This window comes from Tribolium castaneum, chromosome 2 (assembly GCF_031307605.1).
Source record: "Tribolium castaneum strain GA2 chromosome 2, icTriCast1.1, whole genome shotgun sequence".
Taxonomy (NCBI): Eukaryota; Metazoa; Arthropoda; class Insecta; order Coleoptera; family Tenebrionidae; genus Tribolium; species Tribolium castaneum.
In genome coordinates this window covers 25,229,763-25,249,628 of record NC_087395.1, presented here as the reverse complement: position 1 = coordinate 25,249,628, position 19,866 = coordinate 25,229,763, and the positions used below count along the sequence as shown (strand labels likewise).

Genomic DNA, 19,866 nt, shown 5'->3' with positions numbered 1-19,866 from the left:
ACTAGTCTAAAACTATTAAATAAAGTTTAATAATTCTCCCGGCGCATCCACCATTTTTGCTCCATACGAATACTTACGAATTTTAATTTTATCTTTCAAAATTTGTTAACACTGATAAAAATACAGTAATGAGCTTGAAACGCAACATCAATTATTTAATTAAAAAAGCAAAAAAACATAATTTTATAAATACTAGAAACGGCAGAGATGTGAAGATTAAATTTTGTATTCGTTATTCAAACGTTATAAAAACAAACAAAATTTTAATTGATTTTAACGGAAATATGATTTTAAATGAAAACACCAAAACGTAATAAACAATTTATTTTTAATTATATTTCGATACAATAATACATTGACGTAATATCAAGCAGTCGTAATAATGCCTTTATTTAATTGTTGCTTAGTTAAGTACATAAAAATAGTCGTTTTATTATTTTTTAGTAACTCTTCTCCTAATACCACCCTACCTACTACAATACAAAATTTGATAATAAGATTCCGTTCCGCTCCAAAACGCCCTCAAGTGCTCGACCCCGACGCCATATCAGTGTAATACTGCGGACAGTCATTCGTAGGCGTTTGCACCTTCTTGGGCACCTTGACGGGCGTCTCATACCCTCTTGCATTGATATCATTCTGATTGTTATCCGGCTCGGCGAGAAAATCCGCACTTTCCTGAAACTTATCCGCCGATCCGCACTTGATATACGACTGCGACTTGGATAAGTAGTTAACCGGATTCGTCTCCGCCTTTTCGTCGAACGGAGCGCAGAAATAACTCCGGTTATGAATGGCATTATTGGCCAAATCCAGATACTGCACCTCGTCGCTCAGCATCTTCTCCCAGAGCGCCGCCAGCTCCTGGAAAGTGGGCCTCTGTTCGGGGTCGATGTGCCAGCAGCTCCGCATGATGTTGTAGAGGGTTGGGGAACAGTTGTCGGGACGCTCCATCCGGTAGCCCTGGCGCAGCAAGTGGAAGAGGTTCTGGACGGCGATCCCGGGATAAGGCGTCGCGCCCAAAGTCACCAACTCCCACACCAGGATGCCGAAGCTCCAGACGTCCGATTTATTGGTGTAGATGTGGTCGGAGAGCGACTCCGGCGCCATCCACTTCACGGGAACTGATAATTGACCTAATTTAAAAGGGAGGGAAAAAATTATCGGTCTCACCTCTCCCTTTGCTCCTCTTGAAATAGGCATCATCCTCGTAAATGTCTCTAGTCAGGCCAAAGTCGGAAATTTTGCAAATCTGGTCGGCCGCCAGGAGCACATTTCGCGCCGCCAGGTCGCGATGAACCAGCTGGAAAAACACTTTATTGCATGAAAACTTGCACTGCAAACACCCTCACTTTAATCTCGCTTAAGTACGCCATCCCCTTGCATATCTGCCAGGCAAAGGACAGGATTTCCTTCGGTGTCACTTTGGAGATGTTCGGCTCGTCGTAGTGGACGTCATTTTCGTCGACTGTGGAGCTGGGAAGGCGGCCACACTCCGACTTGAGGTGTCTACTCCTCCTCAAATAATTTCTAAAAGGAGATAAGCGAATTCTTTGCAAGTGGAAAAATTACCGGAGCGATCCGTGTTCGGCAAACTCTATAATCAGGTAAATTGGGCCACCTGGAGCGGTGCAAACACCCAGAAGCCGAATTACGTTCGGGTGCGAAACTTCCTTAAGGAGTTGGTATTCGGAGAGTAAGTCGTTGAGCTCGGATTCGCGCGCGTCGTCTTTCAGGGTTTTCACGGCGACGGTCGTCTCACCTGAACAACAATCACCGGTCCAATGTTGCAATTCGCTTTTAGTTTAGATTTTGCAGTGTTGAATGCGAATTTGATTTATTTTTATTAACCGAAAAAAAATCAAATGGAGCCATAAATTTAGACAGAGGAGTTACTAATTTTTATGAGATGTGGCTAAATTGGGTAAAAAAATCGCTAAGTTTGGTAAAAATTGACATTAGTTTTGCCTTTTCAGATTCAAAGTAATTATGGAAAATTGCGTTTTTTCATTATTTTTTAACGTTGCACATTTTCAGGTCAAAATCTGCTTAAAAATAAGTTGAAAAGTAGTTAAATTAGGTTGAGAAAAAGATATTATTTTAAATGTCGTCTTTTATGTTCATTTTATCCAGAGACAAAAATAAGACAAAGAATTTCGGCAAAAATATGCCGAAAAATTTCATGGTTGTTGGAAAATGGTGTTGTTAAGTAAGTTTTTCAAATGAAAACAAAATAATGTCGGGAAATTGCGTCAGAAATAACCCAAAAATTGCGCAATTGTACACTTTTCTGCTGATTAGATGCATATAGAAACGCAATTGTGCTGGAAAATTAAAAAAAAAAAGTTTAAAATTTGAGAGATTTTGATAAACTGTACTACCTAATAATAACTTTTTGGAGAAAATAATTATATTTTGACTTTTAATTTTGTATTTAGCTCAATTTTTTTGTCAAAAAAAAGCCGAGAAATTACCACAGCTGGTCGAAAATATTTTTTTTGAGGAGCTAAAACCTTCATTTTACACAAAATTTAGCCAAGCCTAAATAAATTACGTTATTTTTGTTGCTTTTTACAGCATCGTCTTTTATATTTCTCTTTCAAGAACGAAACTACTTTAATAAATTATGTTATAAAATTATTTAGAAACCTTCAAGGTGCTGTTAACTCTGGATTTATTCGTACAAATTTTTATTATGTATAACCGAAATTAGCTAGAATTATTTAGATGTATTTAAAATTATTAAAATAATCTTTGGAATTAATAGATTTAATGGGATCATTTGTAAATTACTGGAATTTTTCAAAAAATTTTTTTTAGAATAATCCGATATTACTTGTACAAAGATCATGATGAATCTCTTAGAACTATTAAAATTAAATTGGAATTACAAGAATTAATAAAAAACTACAAAAAGTAAGTTAAAATTGCAGAAATTGTACTGGAATAACTATGAATTATTAATTACTGCATTGTCGGTAGAAAGATTTTTATAATTACTCAAATTGTACATATTTTTGATGTTTAATCGGAATTGCATGAAATTATTATTAAAATAGTCTTTAGGTTATTTTTAATTATTGAAAATGAATTGCTGAATTGAACTATTACTAGATTATTACAAAAATTATTTGCCCGGCGCATCCACCATTTTTTCACCAACCTCAAATTTTGTACTTGTATCTAAACTATTATTACAGCTATTATTGACATTAAAACTCTATTAAAGATCATTTTGTACACTAATGTACTAATTCTTTTCAAAATTGCAAGTTTATTTCTTAATTTTCTTTTATTAAAATAATTTTTTGACACCGTTCAACCAATGAAAGCAATAAAATAAAAATATCTAACAATTATTAAAAATGAATTGCTGAATTGAACTAATACTAGATTTTTTTTTAAATCATTCGAGATTACTTGAAATAGAAATTACGTTGCATTTTTTAGAATTGTCGGAATTACGAAAATTAAACTAAAATTACAGGAATTATATTGGAATTACAGGATAATTTGCAATTGATATTGTAATTAATCCCAAATTACTGTAAATTAATATAACTTGAAAACTTTTTTTTCAATGCCGTGAATTTATTTTGTATTACTGACAGACATTTTTTATCAATAAAAGTGTGTATTAAATTCGCACCAACCCTTTTTTTATAATTCGTAACCAGACCTGGTTGTCCTGAAATGTTGAGCGCCTTGGCCCGCAACACCTTCCCGAACTCGCCCTCTCCGAGCGTTTGCTCGATAATGAGTCGATTCCTGGGGAATTCCCACTTGGGGTCAGGCTACACCGAAACCTCACATTACGTCTAATGACACACCAACGCTGTAACCTTACCGCATACTTGTTGATGATGTTCAAAATTGCGGTATCAGCAAGCGAAGTAGTCATTTCGAAATTAAGCGGCATGGGCTCGGGCATCGTATAATCGGACAGAGGGGCCGCCAGGTCCTGGTTCTCCTCCCCGAACTTGTCCCTAACGGCCTTATGCACGCTGTCAAGCTTCCAGCAAATAACAAACAACGCCACAGCGGCCCCCAGGAACAGCGCACCTCCGATGACCCCAAAAATGCACGTGGTGCCGCACTTGGCCAGCTCGATGCCCATGATCTTGGTCGCATTGCTGGTATGCCGGCTGGAGTTGGCCAGGAAAGGGGTGGTTTCGGGGGGTTTTGTCGGCTTGCGCCGTTTCGGCAACTTGACGTACTCCAGAGGGTTGCAGTGGCACTGCAAAGTGCTGCAAAAACAGACCCCACTTCCGCGAAAAATCCCACGACCGGTCATTTTATTCCGCTCTGCTGGAAACAGCACCTCTTCGGCGCAGTCTTGCGGACACACCGTGCTCTCCAACTGCTCCAACTCGTCGCACTTTTCGTCAGGACATGTCTCCAAGTCGGGCGTGCACGTGGCGTAGAGTGTGGTGGGTTCGTTGGAGGGGGTTTTCTCCCCGCGCCACATGCACCTCTGGGGCCGCTTCCGCTTCTCCACGCTCGAGGAGCCCCCGGTGGCCAGGGCGCAGGCTCTGGGGCTCAGGCACTCCTCGGGGGTGGTGTACTGGGCGCAGTGCTCCCAGTCGTTGAATTTTCGCACGTCGTTGCAAGTCTTTGTGGGCTCGTCGACGATCTGGACCTGGATTTCATCCGATTTGCGAGAATCGTTTTGCGTCCAGGAAATGTTCAGTCTGAAATCTGGGATTAGAATCTGGATTTGGAGGCTTGCGACGCACCTCACGAATTCAGTTGCGTTCCGTAGATTTTCCGAATCGTGGACGAAAATTATTCCTTCGATGTAGGTCACGTTGAATATGGCGTAGTGTTTGGGGAGGATGGGCTTAAGGGTGAAGTTTGAGGCGCCGTGGAGGTAGCGGGGCTGAGTCAGGCGGGCTAAGGGGGCTGCAGTCCTGAAAATCTGAATCCTGTTGCTGGGATAAAGCGTTGCCGGTCTCAGCTGTCTTTTATACAACGCGGGATGATATCCCGAATCATCCAGGAATTGCAAATCAATCGGCATACCAACCTGTAATTCGTGCTAAGTTCCCGAAAACGTGGTAAAAATAACACTTACTGCCCCATTCCCGTGAATAAGGGAGGAGTCGTTTAATTGTAAAACGACGGAATAAGTTGATGTTTTCACAGGAACGGTTTTCGTGAATTTCAATTCTGAAAAAACCCGGAAATTGTAATTAATGCCTGATTTTCAGAACAAAGGTGTGGACGACACGCGTGAACTAATCACGATAAAACTTACTGCAATGGACAGCAGTTTGGACTTCCTGCTTCAAGTGGTCATCGGAAAACTTGTTGCACTGAGCTTTCAGGATTTTCAGCGTATCGTTTAAAATCACGGGCTTGTATTTATTAACAGCGGGCGAATCTTTGTCGCTGAAAATTAAATCTTTGTGTGCTACGACTTGATCCTGCAATGAAAAACTCGATCAGGCTGCGCAATCCTGAAATTAATCGTATCGTTGTTTTAGTTTAGTTTCAGGCGATAACATTCCCCGTTTACGATTTTCCACGAACTTGGCGCCTATCACCGATTTAAATAACATTTAATGGTACAGGTGCTCGATTTATAAGAGTCTCGGCGCACTGCGGAATCTTACCCAAAAACAAAGATAACTCACGACCATTTACGTGTCAAGATTTCTCCACTCAACTTCTATAAAATAATCCAGAGATAATCGCGAGATTAAAAACGCCTCTCTGGTTCCAGGAATGCAGGATCGCACACCACATTTTAATATAAAATATACGATCGTGTTCATGCGAGCTTTATGACCGTTTTGTGGAACAAGGCGCAAAAATATACCCAGTGTTTGAGAAAGTGTGAGAATGGTTTAATTGGCAGTAGATACTGTTACGTTCCTGCAAACGGCTTTGTTTCACAAATGTTTGCTCAGAGCTTATGTCATTAATTATCTTTTTGGAGACTAATTTAGAGCAAACTCGACTCGAGTAAGCAACATGGAGCTTTTTAATGTGGCTATTTATCGTACTCCGTGTGTCTCTTTTATTGAGAGAATAGCACAGCTTTAGATCGCTTAACTACTCCAATAAAGAGTTGTTATCTGTAACGGTGATAAAACGCAAATAAAGTAAAAAAGAGTTTGTTAATTTGTTGAAAGCTCAAATAAAAATGCACTTCCCGAATTATTATTCCGTTATTTTTAAGCTTATGACGGCAAAAACTTGAATAATTAATTACGTTTCCGTGGGGTAATTCTGAGCTGAAGCTCAAGACGAAACTATTTGTATGAGCTTTTTCAAAGCTTGCGGTAACGACACGTCACTAATTTCTTGATTTATTTTAGTCTCCCTTTCATTACTTTGGAGAATCTGCAGATATACAAGCCTTGTGCTGTACTTTCACAATCTTAATAAAAGCCCGAGCTTTGAAACACAACGGTTAAATTAAAATGTAACTTTTTCGCATTTTTGTTGGTTTAGTTTAATGAAATTCAAAGTTAAATAGTGTTCAAATGAATATTTTTTTAGACCTAAATCTCCACAAAGCCTCAGCAGGAAGCACAAATGTCAGCATTGAACGCAAAACGTATTTGTAAGGATTGAAAATACTTTTTTTACATTTATGTTCTCGTGCATTTAGTTTAAGCAACAAAGTTATTAAAAGCGGTTTAATTGGCATCACGTCCTGCAAATGGCGTAGTTTCAGCAGAACTACGAGAATGTTGATGTGAGATTAAATAATTATTGTTTTAGTGACTATTTTATAACAAGTTTTTCAAACACTCAGTTTCAGGAATTTGTTCAGAGAACAGACTTTTCTGAAAAAAACACAAAACTCTAATTGTTTCCAGCAATATTTCCGCCCAAATTTTCAAACTTTGTCGAAGATAATAGTTTTGTTTATGCATCACAATTGGTAATACGTTTCAATTCCTGCAAAATGCAAATGTCCGAAATTCGGTTTCAGCAGGAACAACCGCATGTTTGTGTGAGGTTGTAATTATCCATGTTTTGGCTGCTCATGCTAATGATCTTTATTTTATTGATCCTCACAGGTCCAATTTAATATTTTTCAATTCAAATTTACATTTACGTTTGAATGAAAGCCTCAGCAGGAAATACAAATGTTTCCGAAAGGGGCTTAGTTTCAAATTTCAGCAGAAATTGAGCTTGCTTGTTGCGGGCTTAAATAATTAATAATGTTTTGGCATCAAGTTTGGAGCAGAATTTATTCGAGAAGCAGGACAATATTTGTACTTGGAACAGCTTTATTTCCTGTCGGAACACCATATTGTAAGCTCGTCAAAATTTGTCGAAACCAAACTTTCTCCATTATTTTCCAACTATTCAAAGTTATTTTCTTAGAATTGGGTGTTTCTAACGTAGAATAACCGGCGGAATCCAAATTTGCAAGAATCAGGTCGCTAGGACTAACCGTTCGGCAAATATCGGCAAAAATTTAGCCTTGTCAAAATTTATCGAAACCAAATTTTTTTCATTATTTTCCAACTATTTGGGGTTTCGCCCTTATAATTAAGTGTTTCTAACGTAGAATGACCGGCGAAATCCGAATTTGCAAGAGTCGAGTCGCTAGGACTAACCGTTCGGAAGATATCGGCAAAAATTTAGCCTTGTTAAAATTTATTGAAACCAAATTTTCTTCATTATTTTCTTTCTATTCGGGGTTATGTCTTTAGAATTGAGTGTTTCTGACGTAGAATAACCGGCGGAATCCAAATTTGCAAGAATCAATTCGCTACGACTAACCGTTATGAAAATATCGGCAATAATTTAGCCTTGTCAAAATTTATCGAAACCAAATTTTCTTCATTATTTTTCAACCATTTGAGATTATGTTCTTAAAATTAAGTGTTTTTAACGTAGAATGACCGGCGAAATCCAAATTTGAAAAAATCAAATCGCTGTGTCTAACCGTTCGAAAGATATCGGCAAAAATTTAGCCTAGTCAAAATTTATCGAAACCAAATTTTCTTTATTATTTTCCTACTATTTGGGGTTATGTCCTTAGAATTAAGTGTTTCTAACGTAGAATGACCGGCGGAATCCAAATTTGCAAGAATCAAGTCGCTACGACTAACCGTTCTGAAAATATTGGCAAAAATTTAGCCTTGTTAAAATTTATCGAAACCAAATTTTCTTCATTATTTTTCAACCATTTGAGATTATGTTCTTAAAATTAAGTGTTCTTAACGTAAAATGACCGGCGGAATCCAAATTTGATAAAATCAAATCGCTGTGTCTAACCGTTCGAAAGATATCGGCAAAAATTTAGCCTAGTCAAAATTTATCGAAACCAAATTTTCTTCATTATTTTCCTACTATTTGGGGTTATGTCCTTAGAATTAAGTGTTTCTAACGTAGAATGACCGGCGAAATCCAAATTTGTAAGAATCAAGTCGCTACGACTAACCGTTTTGAAAATATCAGCAAAAATTTAGTCTTGTCACAATTTATAGAAACCAAATAGTCTTCATTATTTTCCAACTATTCGGGACTATGTCCTTAGAATTGAGTGTTACTAACGTAGAATGACCGGCGGAATCCAAATTTGCAAGAATCAAGTCGCTACGACTAACCGTTCTGAAAATATCCGCAAAAATTTAGCCTCGTCAAAATTTGTGGAAACCAAACTTTCTTTATTATTTTCTAACTATTCATAGTTATTCCCTTAGAATTGAGTGTTTCTAACGTAAAATAAACCATGTTTGTTTCAAATAGTTATGGTGGAAACCAGTTAAAGCGACACAGTTCCAGTTCCTGCAAAATGTAAATATCTGAATTTCAGCAGGTGCTACGAAACGTTTGTGCAAGCTTTAGTAATTAATTATGCTTTTAGCGACTAAAACGAATTCTTTTTTACATTATCTTTTAAAATTTGGTACAATTAAATTCCTGCAAATGCAAATGTCTGATTCAGTTTCCGCAAGAACGGCGAATGTTTGTTACAATTAACAATGTTTTGACTGATAATTACACTGAAGCTCATTTGAGTGTTTCTCGGAAGCTTTTTCCGAAAGCTCTCTAATTTTTTGATTTATCTTTGTCTTCGGCAAGGTCGCCAAACTCCGTTTGCTTGAATAGGGTCTCCGAACAAAGCCGAATTCAGCGAACGCGCTCACCTTATGGACATGCTTGGATGACATGTTTATTCTAATGCTCCTCTCTTGCGCTTTCGGGGGATTATCATCGACGTCTCCCACCGCCACAGCCACCGTCTGGTTGATATTCCTAAGTGTGTGTTTGGAATTTTCAACGGTGCACGAAACTTGCAATAAGTGTAGCGATTGCGTCTCCCTATCGAGAGCCTCCGTCGACTCAATCGAGTGTAAAGCCCCCGATGAAACGACCCTAAACTCCTTGTTTTTGCTGAGTAGGTCGTAGTTAATTTCACAACTTGCGCACATTTCCACCAAAAACGGCGAAGCCAGTGACCCGATTCGGGCCGGTTTTGCATTTTCGCTGAAATTGTACCGAACTGTCTTCCAAAAACACAACTCTTCGACGATCAGATCGCAATCGAGCGACTCCAATAAGACAAACTCCAAGTTTAAGTAACTTGTAGCTTCCTTATTCGAGTTATCTCGCACTGAGATGCGGGCCGAGATCGCATCCACGTCTGCAATCGACAGATTAATCCCAGTTTGGTATTTTTCCCTTATTACTTGTGATGTCCGATTTGAGGAAATCGGGGCTGAAGAAGACATCGCCGCTCGGGCTGATTCTGAGGAGGTTATTGCTGATGGTGTAGTTGAGCGGAGGGGCGCCCTGGGCGAGGAAACTGGCCAAGGGCTGCTTGTTCAAGGGGAACTTGCCCTTGTCAATGGGGATGGTGATGTTGATATCGCTCACGCTGAAATAGACCGCGTCCGCTGCAAAAAGACAATAACAGATGGGGCGAATTCTCGCTGATTTATTAGCCGAGATGACAAATAATCAGTAATCAGCTGTGCAAAGTCTAAGCAAGTTTGGAAGTTGGTTTGGGAAAGAAATGACACGGCAAGGTGTGGTGGGCCATAAATTATGCTCTTGCATGATGTTTATCGATTTGCCGGGCCATTGTTGAAGTCTATGTCTGTTTGGAAGACAGTAATTAGTCCTTTTACGGCATAGGCAAGCTTTTAGCTGGGGTTTAATCTCGTCGATAATAATGCCTTGGCGGTTTATGGTCGGTTAAATAAATGTAAAAGACGGAAATTGACCCGCTTAATTTCCCCGAATCATCATTATAATTAAATTTGCACCGAGCGAATTTTCCAATTAGAGGCGGAAACGTGTGCCAATTATCATTGCTATTGCGCCAATTTCAATTTACAAAGAAGGTAAAATGCCGAAAAATGTTTTACAAAAGCAATGGCTCGCTGTTTTGAGTTTCTTTACCGATTCTTAAATCTGTAGACTAACCACTGAGTAATTCAACTGAACTCCTACAATTTTTGATTCGGGAGAAACAAACTAACTGGAAAAAGTTTGAAAGGTTTTTACTGCGTTTAGGGGAAGAATAATGAAAAACTTGCTAATACCACGAGAAAAATATTTTATTCAAGGCAAGAGAATAAACTCCGCTCCAAACATTCTTCATTATTTTCTAAGTTTTCATAGTTATTCCCTTAGAATCCCCGTAGAATGACCGGCAAAATCCAAATTTGCAAGAATCAGGTCGCTACGACTAACCGTTTGAAAAATATCGTCAAAAATTTAGCCTCGTCAAAATTTATCGAAATCAAATTTTCTTCATTATTTTCCAACTGTTCGGCGTTATGTCTTTAAAATTGAGTGTTTCTAACGTAGAATGACCGGCGGAACCCAAATTTGCAAGAATCAAGTCGCTACGACTAATTGTTCTGAAAATATCGGCAAAAATTTTGCTTTGTCAAAATTTTTCGAAACCAAATTTTCTTCATTATTTTCCAATTATTCGGGGTTATGTTCTTAAAATTAAGTGTTTCTACCGTAGAATGACCGGCGAAACCCAAATTTGCAAGAATCAGGTCGCTGCGACTAACCGTTTTAAAAATAGCGGCAAAAATTTAGCCTTGTCAAAATTTATCTAAACCAAATTTTCTTCATTATTTTCCAACTATTTGGGGTTATGTCCTTAAAATTAAGTGTTTCTAACATAGAATGACCGGAAAAATCCAAATTTGTAAGAGTCAAGTCGCTATGACTAACCGTTTTAAAAATAGCGGCAAAAATTTAGCCTTGTCAAAATTTATCTAAACCAAATTTTTCTTCATTATTTTCCAACTATTTGGGGTTATGTCCTTAAAATTAAGTGTTTCTAACATAGAATGACCGCAGAAATCCAAATTTGCAAGAATTAGGTCGCTACGACTAACCGTTCGGAAAATATCGTCAAAAATTTAGCTTCATCAAAATTTATCGAAACCAATTTTTTTTCATTATTTTCCAACTCTTCAGAGTTATGTTTTTAGAATTAAGTGTTTTTAACGTAGAATAACCGGCGGAATTCAAATTTGTAAAAATCAAATCGCTACGACGAACCGTTCGAAAAATAACGTCAAAAATTTAGCCTTATCAAAATTTATCGAAATCAAATTTTCTTCATTATTTTACAACTATTTGGGTTATATCTTTAGAATTGAACGCTTCTAACGTAGAATGACCGGCAAAATCCACATTTGTAAGAATTTAGTCGCTACGACTAACCGTTCTGAAAATATCGGCAAAAATTTTGCTTTGTCAAAATTTTTCGAAACCAAATTTTCTTCCTTGTTTTCCAATTATTCAGGGTTATGTCCTTAAAATTAGGTGTTTCTAACGTAGAATGATCGGCGAAATCGAAATTTGCAAGAATCAAGTCGCTACGGCTAACCGTTCTGAAAATATTGGCAAAAATTTAGCCTTGTCAAAATTTATCGAAACCAAATTTTCTTCATTATTTTTCAACTATTCGGAGTTATGTCTTTAAAATTAAGTGTTTCTAACGTAAAATGACCGGCAATATCCAAATTTGTAAGAACCAAGTCGCTACGACTAACCGTTCTGAAAATATCGGCAAAACTTTTGCTTTGTCAAAATTTTTCGAAACCAAATTTTCTTCATTATTTTCCAATTATTCGGAGTTCTGTCCTTAAAATTAGGTGTTTCAACGTAGAATGATCGGCAAAATCGAAATTTGCAAGAATCAAGTCGCTACAACTAACCGTTCTGAAAATATTGGCAAAAATTTAGCCTGGTCAAAATTTATCGAAACCAAATTTTCTTCATTATTTTTCAACTATTCGGAGTTATGTCTTTAAAATTAAGTTTTTCTAACGTAAAATGACCGGCGATATTCAAATTTGCAAGAATTAGGTCGCTACGACTAACCGTTCGAAAAATAACGTCAAAAATTTAGCCTTATCAAAATTTATCGAAACCAAATTTTCTTCATTATTTTACAACTATTTGGGTTATATCTTTAAAATTGAACGCTTCTAACGTAAAATGACTGGCGAAATCCAAATTTGTAAGAATCTAGTCGCTACGACTAACCGTTCTGAAAATATCGGCAAAAATTTTGCTTTGTCAAAATTTTTCGAAACCAAATTTTCTTCATTATTTTTCAATTATTCAGGGTTATGTCCTTAAAATTAGGTGTTTCTAACGTAGAATGATCGGCGAAATCGAAATTTGCAAGAATTAAGTCGCTACGGCTAACCGTTCTGAAAATATTGGCAAAAATTTAGCCTTGTCAAAATTTATCGAAACCAAATTTTCTTCATTAGTTTTCAACTATTCGGAGTTATGTCTTTAAAATTAAGTGTTTCTAACGTAAAATGACCGGCGAAATCCAAATTTGTAAGAACCAAGTCGCTACGACTAACCGTTCTGAAAATATCGGCAAAACTTTTGCTTTGTCAAAATTTTTCGAAACCAAATTTTCTTCATTATTTTCTAATTATTCGGAGTTCTGTCCTTAAAATTAGGTGTTTCAACGTAGAATGATCGGCGAAATCGAAATTTGCAAGAATCAAGTCGCTACAACTAACCGTTCTGAAAATATTGGCAAAAATTTAGCCTGGTCAAAATTTATCGAAACCAAATTTTCTTCATTATTTTTCAACTATTCGGAGTTATGTCTTTAAAATTAAGTGTTACTAACGTAAAATGACCGGCGAAATCCGAATTTGTAAGAATTAAGTTGCTAGGACTAACTGTTCTGAAAATATCAGCAAAAATTTAGCCTTGTCAAAATTTATCGAAACCAAATTTTCTTCATTATGTTCCAACTATTCGGAGTTACGTCCTGAGAATTAAGTGTTTCTAACGTAAAATAACCGGCGGAATCCAAATTTGCAAGAATCAAGTTGCTAGAACTAACTGTTCTAAAAATATCGTCAAAAATTTAGCCTTGGCAAGTTTCTTTGCCGATTCTTAAATCTGTGAACTAACCACTGGGTAAATCAACTGAACTCCTTCAATTTTTGATTCGGGCGGAACAAACTAACTGGAAAAAGTTTGAAGGGTTTTTATTGCGTTTAGGCGAAGAATTACGATTCGGGGCCGCCTCTTGAATAATGAAAAACTTGCTAATACCACGAGGAAAATATTTCATTCAAGGCAAGAGAATAAACTCCGCTGTTTACTTTTTAAACACCTGTTTAGCCAAAATCGTGGACTAGGTGGTTACGTGCTAATAAAACTTTGAGACATCTCTGTCCGTGTCTTCTCTGAAACGGGGTCAAAAGTTGTATTCCCGCGGGATCAGGCCGTCAGTCCAATTCAAGCAGCAATGTTGTAAATTTGTTTTATTACGAATTTATTTAACAGAAAATCGCTCCGATATTAAATGGAATGCAAACCGCTCCATACTTTACATAAAATCAATAACTCGCCCAAAAAACTCCCATTTGAATTAAATTAGGAACATATGTCTCGCTATCATTCATTTATTGTCACGGTGGGTGTTCTATTTTTACCATGAGGTTGATAAATATCACGGGATGGGCCGCTTAATCAGAATTATGACGATGGAGTCATTTCTTGGGTTTCAAGTTCAGGTTTGGTCATAAATATTTAACCGCTTTTAAAAAAGCAAAGCGAAAAACTCGGTCAATATTTAACCAAGACCGGGATTATCCCCATTTATGGATCAATAAATCGAAACACTTGCATTTTAGCCCTCGTGTGGGCATTTTATTATGTGTACACATTTATTAATTGCACGAGCTAGAATTTTTTCAAGCGTGACAAGCCCTCGGCACGCAACCAAAAGGTGTAAAGTTCGGGGAGTTATCACTGAACATGGATTAATTCTCGATTAGTTATCGATAAGGAGTTGGGCAAATATTTGTGAAAAATCGCATAATTATCCGACAAAATCAATTTTCGGGGAACAGCTCATTTTCGCATTCTGCGCAAAGCTTGCATGTCTTGGTCGATAATTTTGATTTCTGCGGAAGTAACATGGTTTTAATTACGTAAGCGAAGTTCTAAATGGACTAAAAGCCCCTGATCCATTTTTAATTAAAAATAAAAACGCTTTCAAGACAAGATCGATAATGCAAAAGTCGAATGTCATCTTTTATCGAGCACAAGTTACTTTAATTAACTAGTTGCGAAAATGCGAAACTGTGAAAGGAAAACTCGCCACAATCTGCGGCAACTTAATATTTTTTTATTGTTGTTCTGAGCGCTTTATGCAAATGCTGTTTGTTTGCTATTTTGATTTGCATAGAAATTAAATAAATTCATGTTTCAGTGAAAGCGTTTTTCGGTGGTTTCAGCATTTTGAAGTTGTAATCGCAACAATGTATCATAATTCAGGTATAAAACTGCACTCTTTTGGCCCTAATAACATTATCTTGCAAGATAAATGGCACTGAATGGAGAGGAGTAAAGTGTAATGGTGCGTGCGAGCTCACAACGCGTGGGCGAATTTTATTTAGCCAATCTTTATTTTGTAGAAAAATTATTTTTCGCAAGATTAATTAAAATTGGAATTATGGCAATTTTCTTTTATGAACTATAACAAACACGTTAGCGTGATATTAAAAAATAAAATTTTTACGTCTATACACGGTGGAGTGCCGCTCCAAACGGCTTTAGGAGCAATTTAATTTGCATTATTCCGATGAATTTCCACAATTTATTTTATTCCAACTGGTTGTTATTAAATACACGCACTGTTAGCATTAACGTTAAAAATTACAACGCCAGGTCGTGACTTTTCCGGATCTCTCATTTTTCACCATACTGGCAAATATTTCATGGCGCTTTCTTTATTCGTATTGTTGGGTGATCGATCGCTTATCAGACTATTGCAAACTTTTCAGATTTTCATTTCTAAAAGATAGCCAGAACTTGTGTTTATGTTTCAAACTTCAATCAATCAAAATTCAATTAAATTTTAAGGAATAAATTTAGTTTTTGCGTGTCAGCATCTGTCACTTTACGGCCATTACGGGCATGTCGCCGCTGGGGAGGAAATCTCAAAGAATTCGTGTCACATTTACAAACGTGTGATATATTTCCCGGGAATATAAATCGTGCCGGTCACTCAATACCACGCTGGACGTAAATCACAAGGAATTACGACAATTACGCGAATATTTCTTGTATTTTAATCGTGTTGTACACATGATGTGTGGCCACGCGAGTGGGATTATTATCACAAATATTTTTTTTATGAGATTGATTTCCAGTCAGCAGCGAAAGCCCATTTATGAGAGTTTTGTATGACAACAAAATGGTAATTGCGTGTCGATTGGCATAAAGTCTAAGTTTGGAAGATTATTATTGCAGATATTTCGGTTTTACGTCAACTAATAAATTGTGGGGAGTTGGTAGCAGTTTTAAATATTTGAAACGGCAATAAATGCCAGGTTTCGATTTGCTGTCACGAAGAAATTTGGTACTGTGTTCCCACGTACAGGCTAGTAACACAAAATTATTATGCCATCTACTACAATTAGACTGATTTAATTATTGTCATTACAACCACATCAAAAAAGGTTCAGTTGGGAGTTGGACAAATTGAAAAATATCTCATTTCTCTGCATAATTTAGGTGCCAATATCGATTTTGGGTCTTAATGCAAATTCCCAAAGACATTGTTAAAGCACTTTTTACAATACTTAAAGTTCCGTCTAAATTTTATCGATTTACAAGCCTTGATATGCAAAACCAAAAAACAATTTCATCTATTTATGCAAATTTTAATATTTTAGAGATATTTATAAAATATAAGTTTAAAATTTATGCGAAATGAAGTCTTACTCTAAGAGGCTTTTATTAATTATTTTGTTAATAGGTTTTAAAATTCACATTTTTTATTAGTTATTTTCTTCGATTTCGCTTATTTTTCAACAAATATTGTTTTTTTATAAAAAAATATTAATATATGCAAAAAATTAGACATTTTTTAACAGTGTTAGAGCAGGTGTATAGAAACGTCATTAATTTAATCCGCAATTAAATGCGTGATTAACTGAACTGGACCTGTTTGAATAGTATATTCGCGTTCTTAATTTTTAACAGCGCAATTAACTTTAACTGAGCTTACTATAAACCGGTCCTTAGTTTTTTAATAAGGCGTTCCAACTGAAAAATGTTTAAAAAAACAAACTTTTGACTTGTTTTGTTTAATCTAGTTTCTTTATAAATTGTTTATATTTTGTTCAAATCACACTAATAAAAATTCTTCTTTTTTTCATCGATGCAGAAATTTAATTTTTCAACTCATTTTGTTCGATTTAACTCATTTTAATAATAAATTAGTGTTGGTTCAACAATTAAATACATAAATCAAAAAAGATTTAGTTTGGACAAAGTGAAAAATATCTCATTTTTCTGCATAATTTAGATGCCAGTATCGATTTTGAGTCTTAATACGAATTCTCAAGGACATTGTTAGAGCACTACGGTAATAGGAAAGTTGTGCTTGATTTAAATTCTGATGTCATAGAATTTTTACAATACTTATAGTTCCGTCTGAATTTTATCGATTTACAAGCCTTGATATGCAAAACCAAAAAACAATTTCATCTATTTATGCAAATTTTAATATTTTCGAGATGTTTATAAAATTTATGCGAAATGAAGCTTTATTTTAATGAGTTAAAGACAGAAATCACACACAAAGTCTTATTCTAAGACCCTTTTATTAATTATTTTATTAATAGGTTTTAAAATTTACATTTTTTATTAGTTATTTTCTTCGATTTCGTTTATTTTTCAACAAATATTGTTTTTTTTTATAAAAAGATATTAATACATGCAAAAAATTAGACATTTTTTAACAGTGTTAGAGCAGGTGTATAGAAACGTCATTAATTTAATCCGCAATTAAATGCGTGATTAACTGAACTGGACCTGTTTGAATAGTATATTCGCGTTCTTAACTTTTAACAGCGCAATTAACTTTAACTGAGCTTTCTATAAACCGGTCCTTAGTTTTTTAATAAGGCGTTCCAACTGAAAAATTTTTAAAAAAACAAACTTTTGACTTGTTTTGTTTATTCGATGCAGAAAAATGTTCGAAATTTAATTTTTCAACTCATTTTGTTCGATTTAACTCATTTTAATAATAAATTTGTGTTGGTTCAACAATTAAATACATAAATCAAAAAAGGTTTAGTTTGAACAAAGTGAAAAATATCTCATTTTTCTGCATAATTTAGGTGCCAGTATCGATTTTGGGTCTTAATACGAATTCTCAAGGACATTGTTAGAGCACTACGGTAATAGGAAAGTTGTGCTTGATTTAAATTCTGATGTCATAGAATTTTTACAATACTTAAAGTTCTGTCGGAATTTTATCGATTTACAAGCCTTGATATGCAAAACCAAAAAACAATTTCATTTATTTATGCTAATTTTAATATTTTCGAGATATTTATAAAATTTATGCGAAATGAAGCTTTATTTTAATGAGTTAAAGACAGAAATCACACACAAAGTCTTATTCTAAGACCCTTTTATTTATTATTTTATTAATAGGTTTTAAAATTTACATTTTTTATTAGTTATTTTCTTCGATTTCGCTTATTTTTCAACAAATATTGTTTTGTTATAAAAAAATATTAATATATGCAAAAAATTAGACATTTTTTAACAGTGTTAGAGCAGATGTATAGAAACGTCATTAATTTAATCCGCAATTAAATGCGTGATTAACTGAACTGAACCTGTTTGAATAGTCTATTCGCGTTCTTAACTTTTAACAGCGCAATTAAAATTAACTGAGCTTTCTATAAACCGGTTCTTAGTTTTTTAATAAGGCGTTCCAACTAAAAAATGTTTAAAAAACAAACTTGTTTTGTTTAATCTAGTTTTTTTTAAATTGTTTATATTTTGTTGAAATCACACTAATAAAAATTCTTCTTTTTTAATCGATGCAGAAAAATTTTGTTCGATTTAACTCATTTTTCAATAATAAATTGGTGTTGGTTCAACAATTAAATACATACATCAAAAAAGGTTTACTTTGGACAAATTGAAAAATATCTCATTTCTTTGAGTAATTTAAGTGCAAATATCGATTTTGGATCTTAATGCGAATTCCCAAGGGCATTGTTATATGAGAGTTGTGCTTGATTTAAATTCTAGTGTCATAAAAATTTTACAATATTTAAAGTTCCGTCTGAATTTTATCGATTTACAAGCCTTCATGTGCAATTTTGATACATGGCCACTTGTATTAAAAAGCGTGTATTGCCGGCACTCCCACGAAATAAATTCCGGCGCTGTTCGCTCCCTAAATCCTTTTGTAAATCACCGGAGAAATATTGGCCCATTTTTGCCACCCTTTGAACTTTTATCAAAATATCTCGCATTGCTGAATAATCAAGCCGTTTAAAAGTCTGACATCACGCTGGCCCAACCCCTGAAAATGCCTGTTGCCTTTCGCCGAAATTACAACAAAGCAGATCTGTGACTACTGAGACGGAATGATGACTAGTGAAGTCTCCTAATGGAGCGATTTTTTTTCAATTAACCCCGAAAGGGTTATATTTTAGGCGTTATCTTGGAAAGGTAGGCGCTTATTGCTTGCTTTGTTCCCGCAGAAATAATGAATCGAATCAATTGCGAGATTTTTGTGATGTGTCTCGTCGAGGGTGAGTCACGCCGTCTGTCTGCTGGCATTTCAGCATCCCCGAGTTTCCCCCGACTCACTTATTTTCGCTGCAAAAAAGTTGGAAAACTCACCGAACGCCAAAAAAGTGGAAAGTATTAGTAACATTGTCGCACTGAAAAGTCGCACTTTCGCGCCAAAAATCACCGGCTGTTGGACGTTCCGACGCACGACGGCGAAGTGAGCGTCGCAACGCCGACGTCGGCCGCCCCCGGAGGCATGCACTTCCGCCCCCCACCGGCGGTTGCGTGTACATAACAGTCTTATCACCGCCACTATGCTAACGAGAATAGCGCGGCGGTTTATGCCGAAGGTCGCGACCTTTACAATTTTGAACAACAAGCACACAAAATTTCAGGATTTCAAACCATATAAAAATTTTCCAATTTTTTTAATATTTCAACAATTCCCCATTTTTGAAATTTTAAATTAGAAAGATAATCAAAGGATTAACATACCTTTTTTTTGATTATTTATTATTTTGATGCTTTAATAAAACATAAAATAAAGCCAAAAAACAAATTTATTTCTTGATTCTTGCAAATTTTATTATTTTTGAGGTGTTTATAGAATACAAGTGTAGATTAGTTTGCGAACCACTGGAGGTTTTAGTTTAAAATTTATGAGAAAATGAGGCTTTACTTTAAACATAGAAATCACACACACACCTTTTTGTCAAGAAAAATCGCTAATTGTAAGAATATTACAAGAGAAGGTCTTAAAATTTACTCTTCCAATACTTATTAAGAAGTGTAAATTTAAATTTTAACCAAAAAACTTTACGTTAT

The 19,866-nt window shown here is 35.6% G+C and overlaps 1 protein-coding gene across 1 annotated transcript; it reads right to left on the bottom strand.

Moving 5' to 3' along the window:
• Positions 1-308: 308 nt before the first annotated feature.
• Positions 309-19,277, bottom strand: Ret (Ret oncogene). Its single transcript, XM_015983834.2, has 12 exons — positions 19,153-19,277; positions 9,663-9,869; positions 9,120-9,616; positions 5,258-5,426; positions 5,075-5,169; positions 4,737-5,026; positions 3,848-4,691; positions 3,680-3,794; positions 1,573-1,762; positions 1,353-1,530; positions 1,174-1,303; positions 309-1,124 (listed from the first exon to the last, which is right to left on the bottom strand). Exons 1-12 carry the CDS (start codon positions 19,184-19,186, stop codon positions 523-525), a joined length of 3,351 nt encoding a protein of 1,116 aa, XP_015839320.2. The 5' UTR covers positions 19,187-19,277; the 3' UTR covers positions 309-522.
• Between the last annotated feature and the right edge of the window lie 589 nt (positions 19,278-19,866).

Bases quoted from the DNA above. Each gene is read 5' to 3' on its own strand.
- Ret (XM_015983834.2), bottom strand. From the start codon at position 19,186: ATGTTACTAATACTTTCCACTTTTTTGGCGTTCG. The intron at 5,170-5,257 runs GTAAGTTTTATC...GGGTTTTTTCAG, and splicing joins CCAAACTGCTGTCCATTGCA to AATTGAAATTCACGAAAACC. The intron at 5,027-5,074 runs GTAAGTGTTATT...CACGAATTACAG, and splicing joins TTATTCACGGGAATGGGGCA to GTTGGTATGCCGATTGATTT.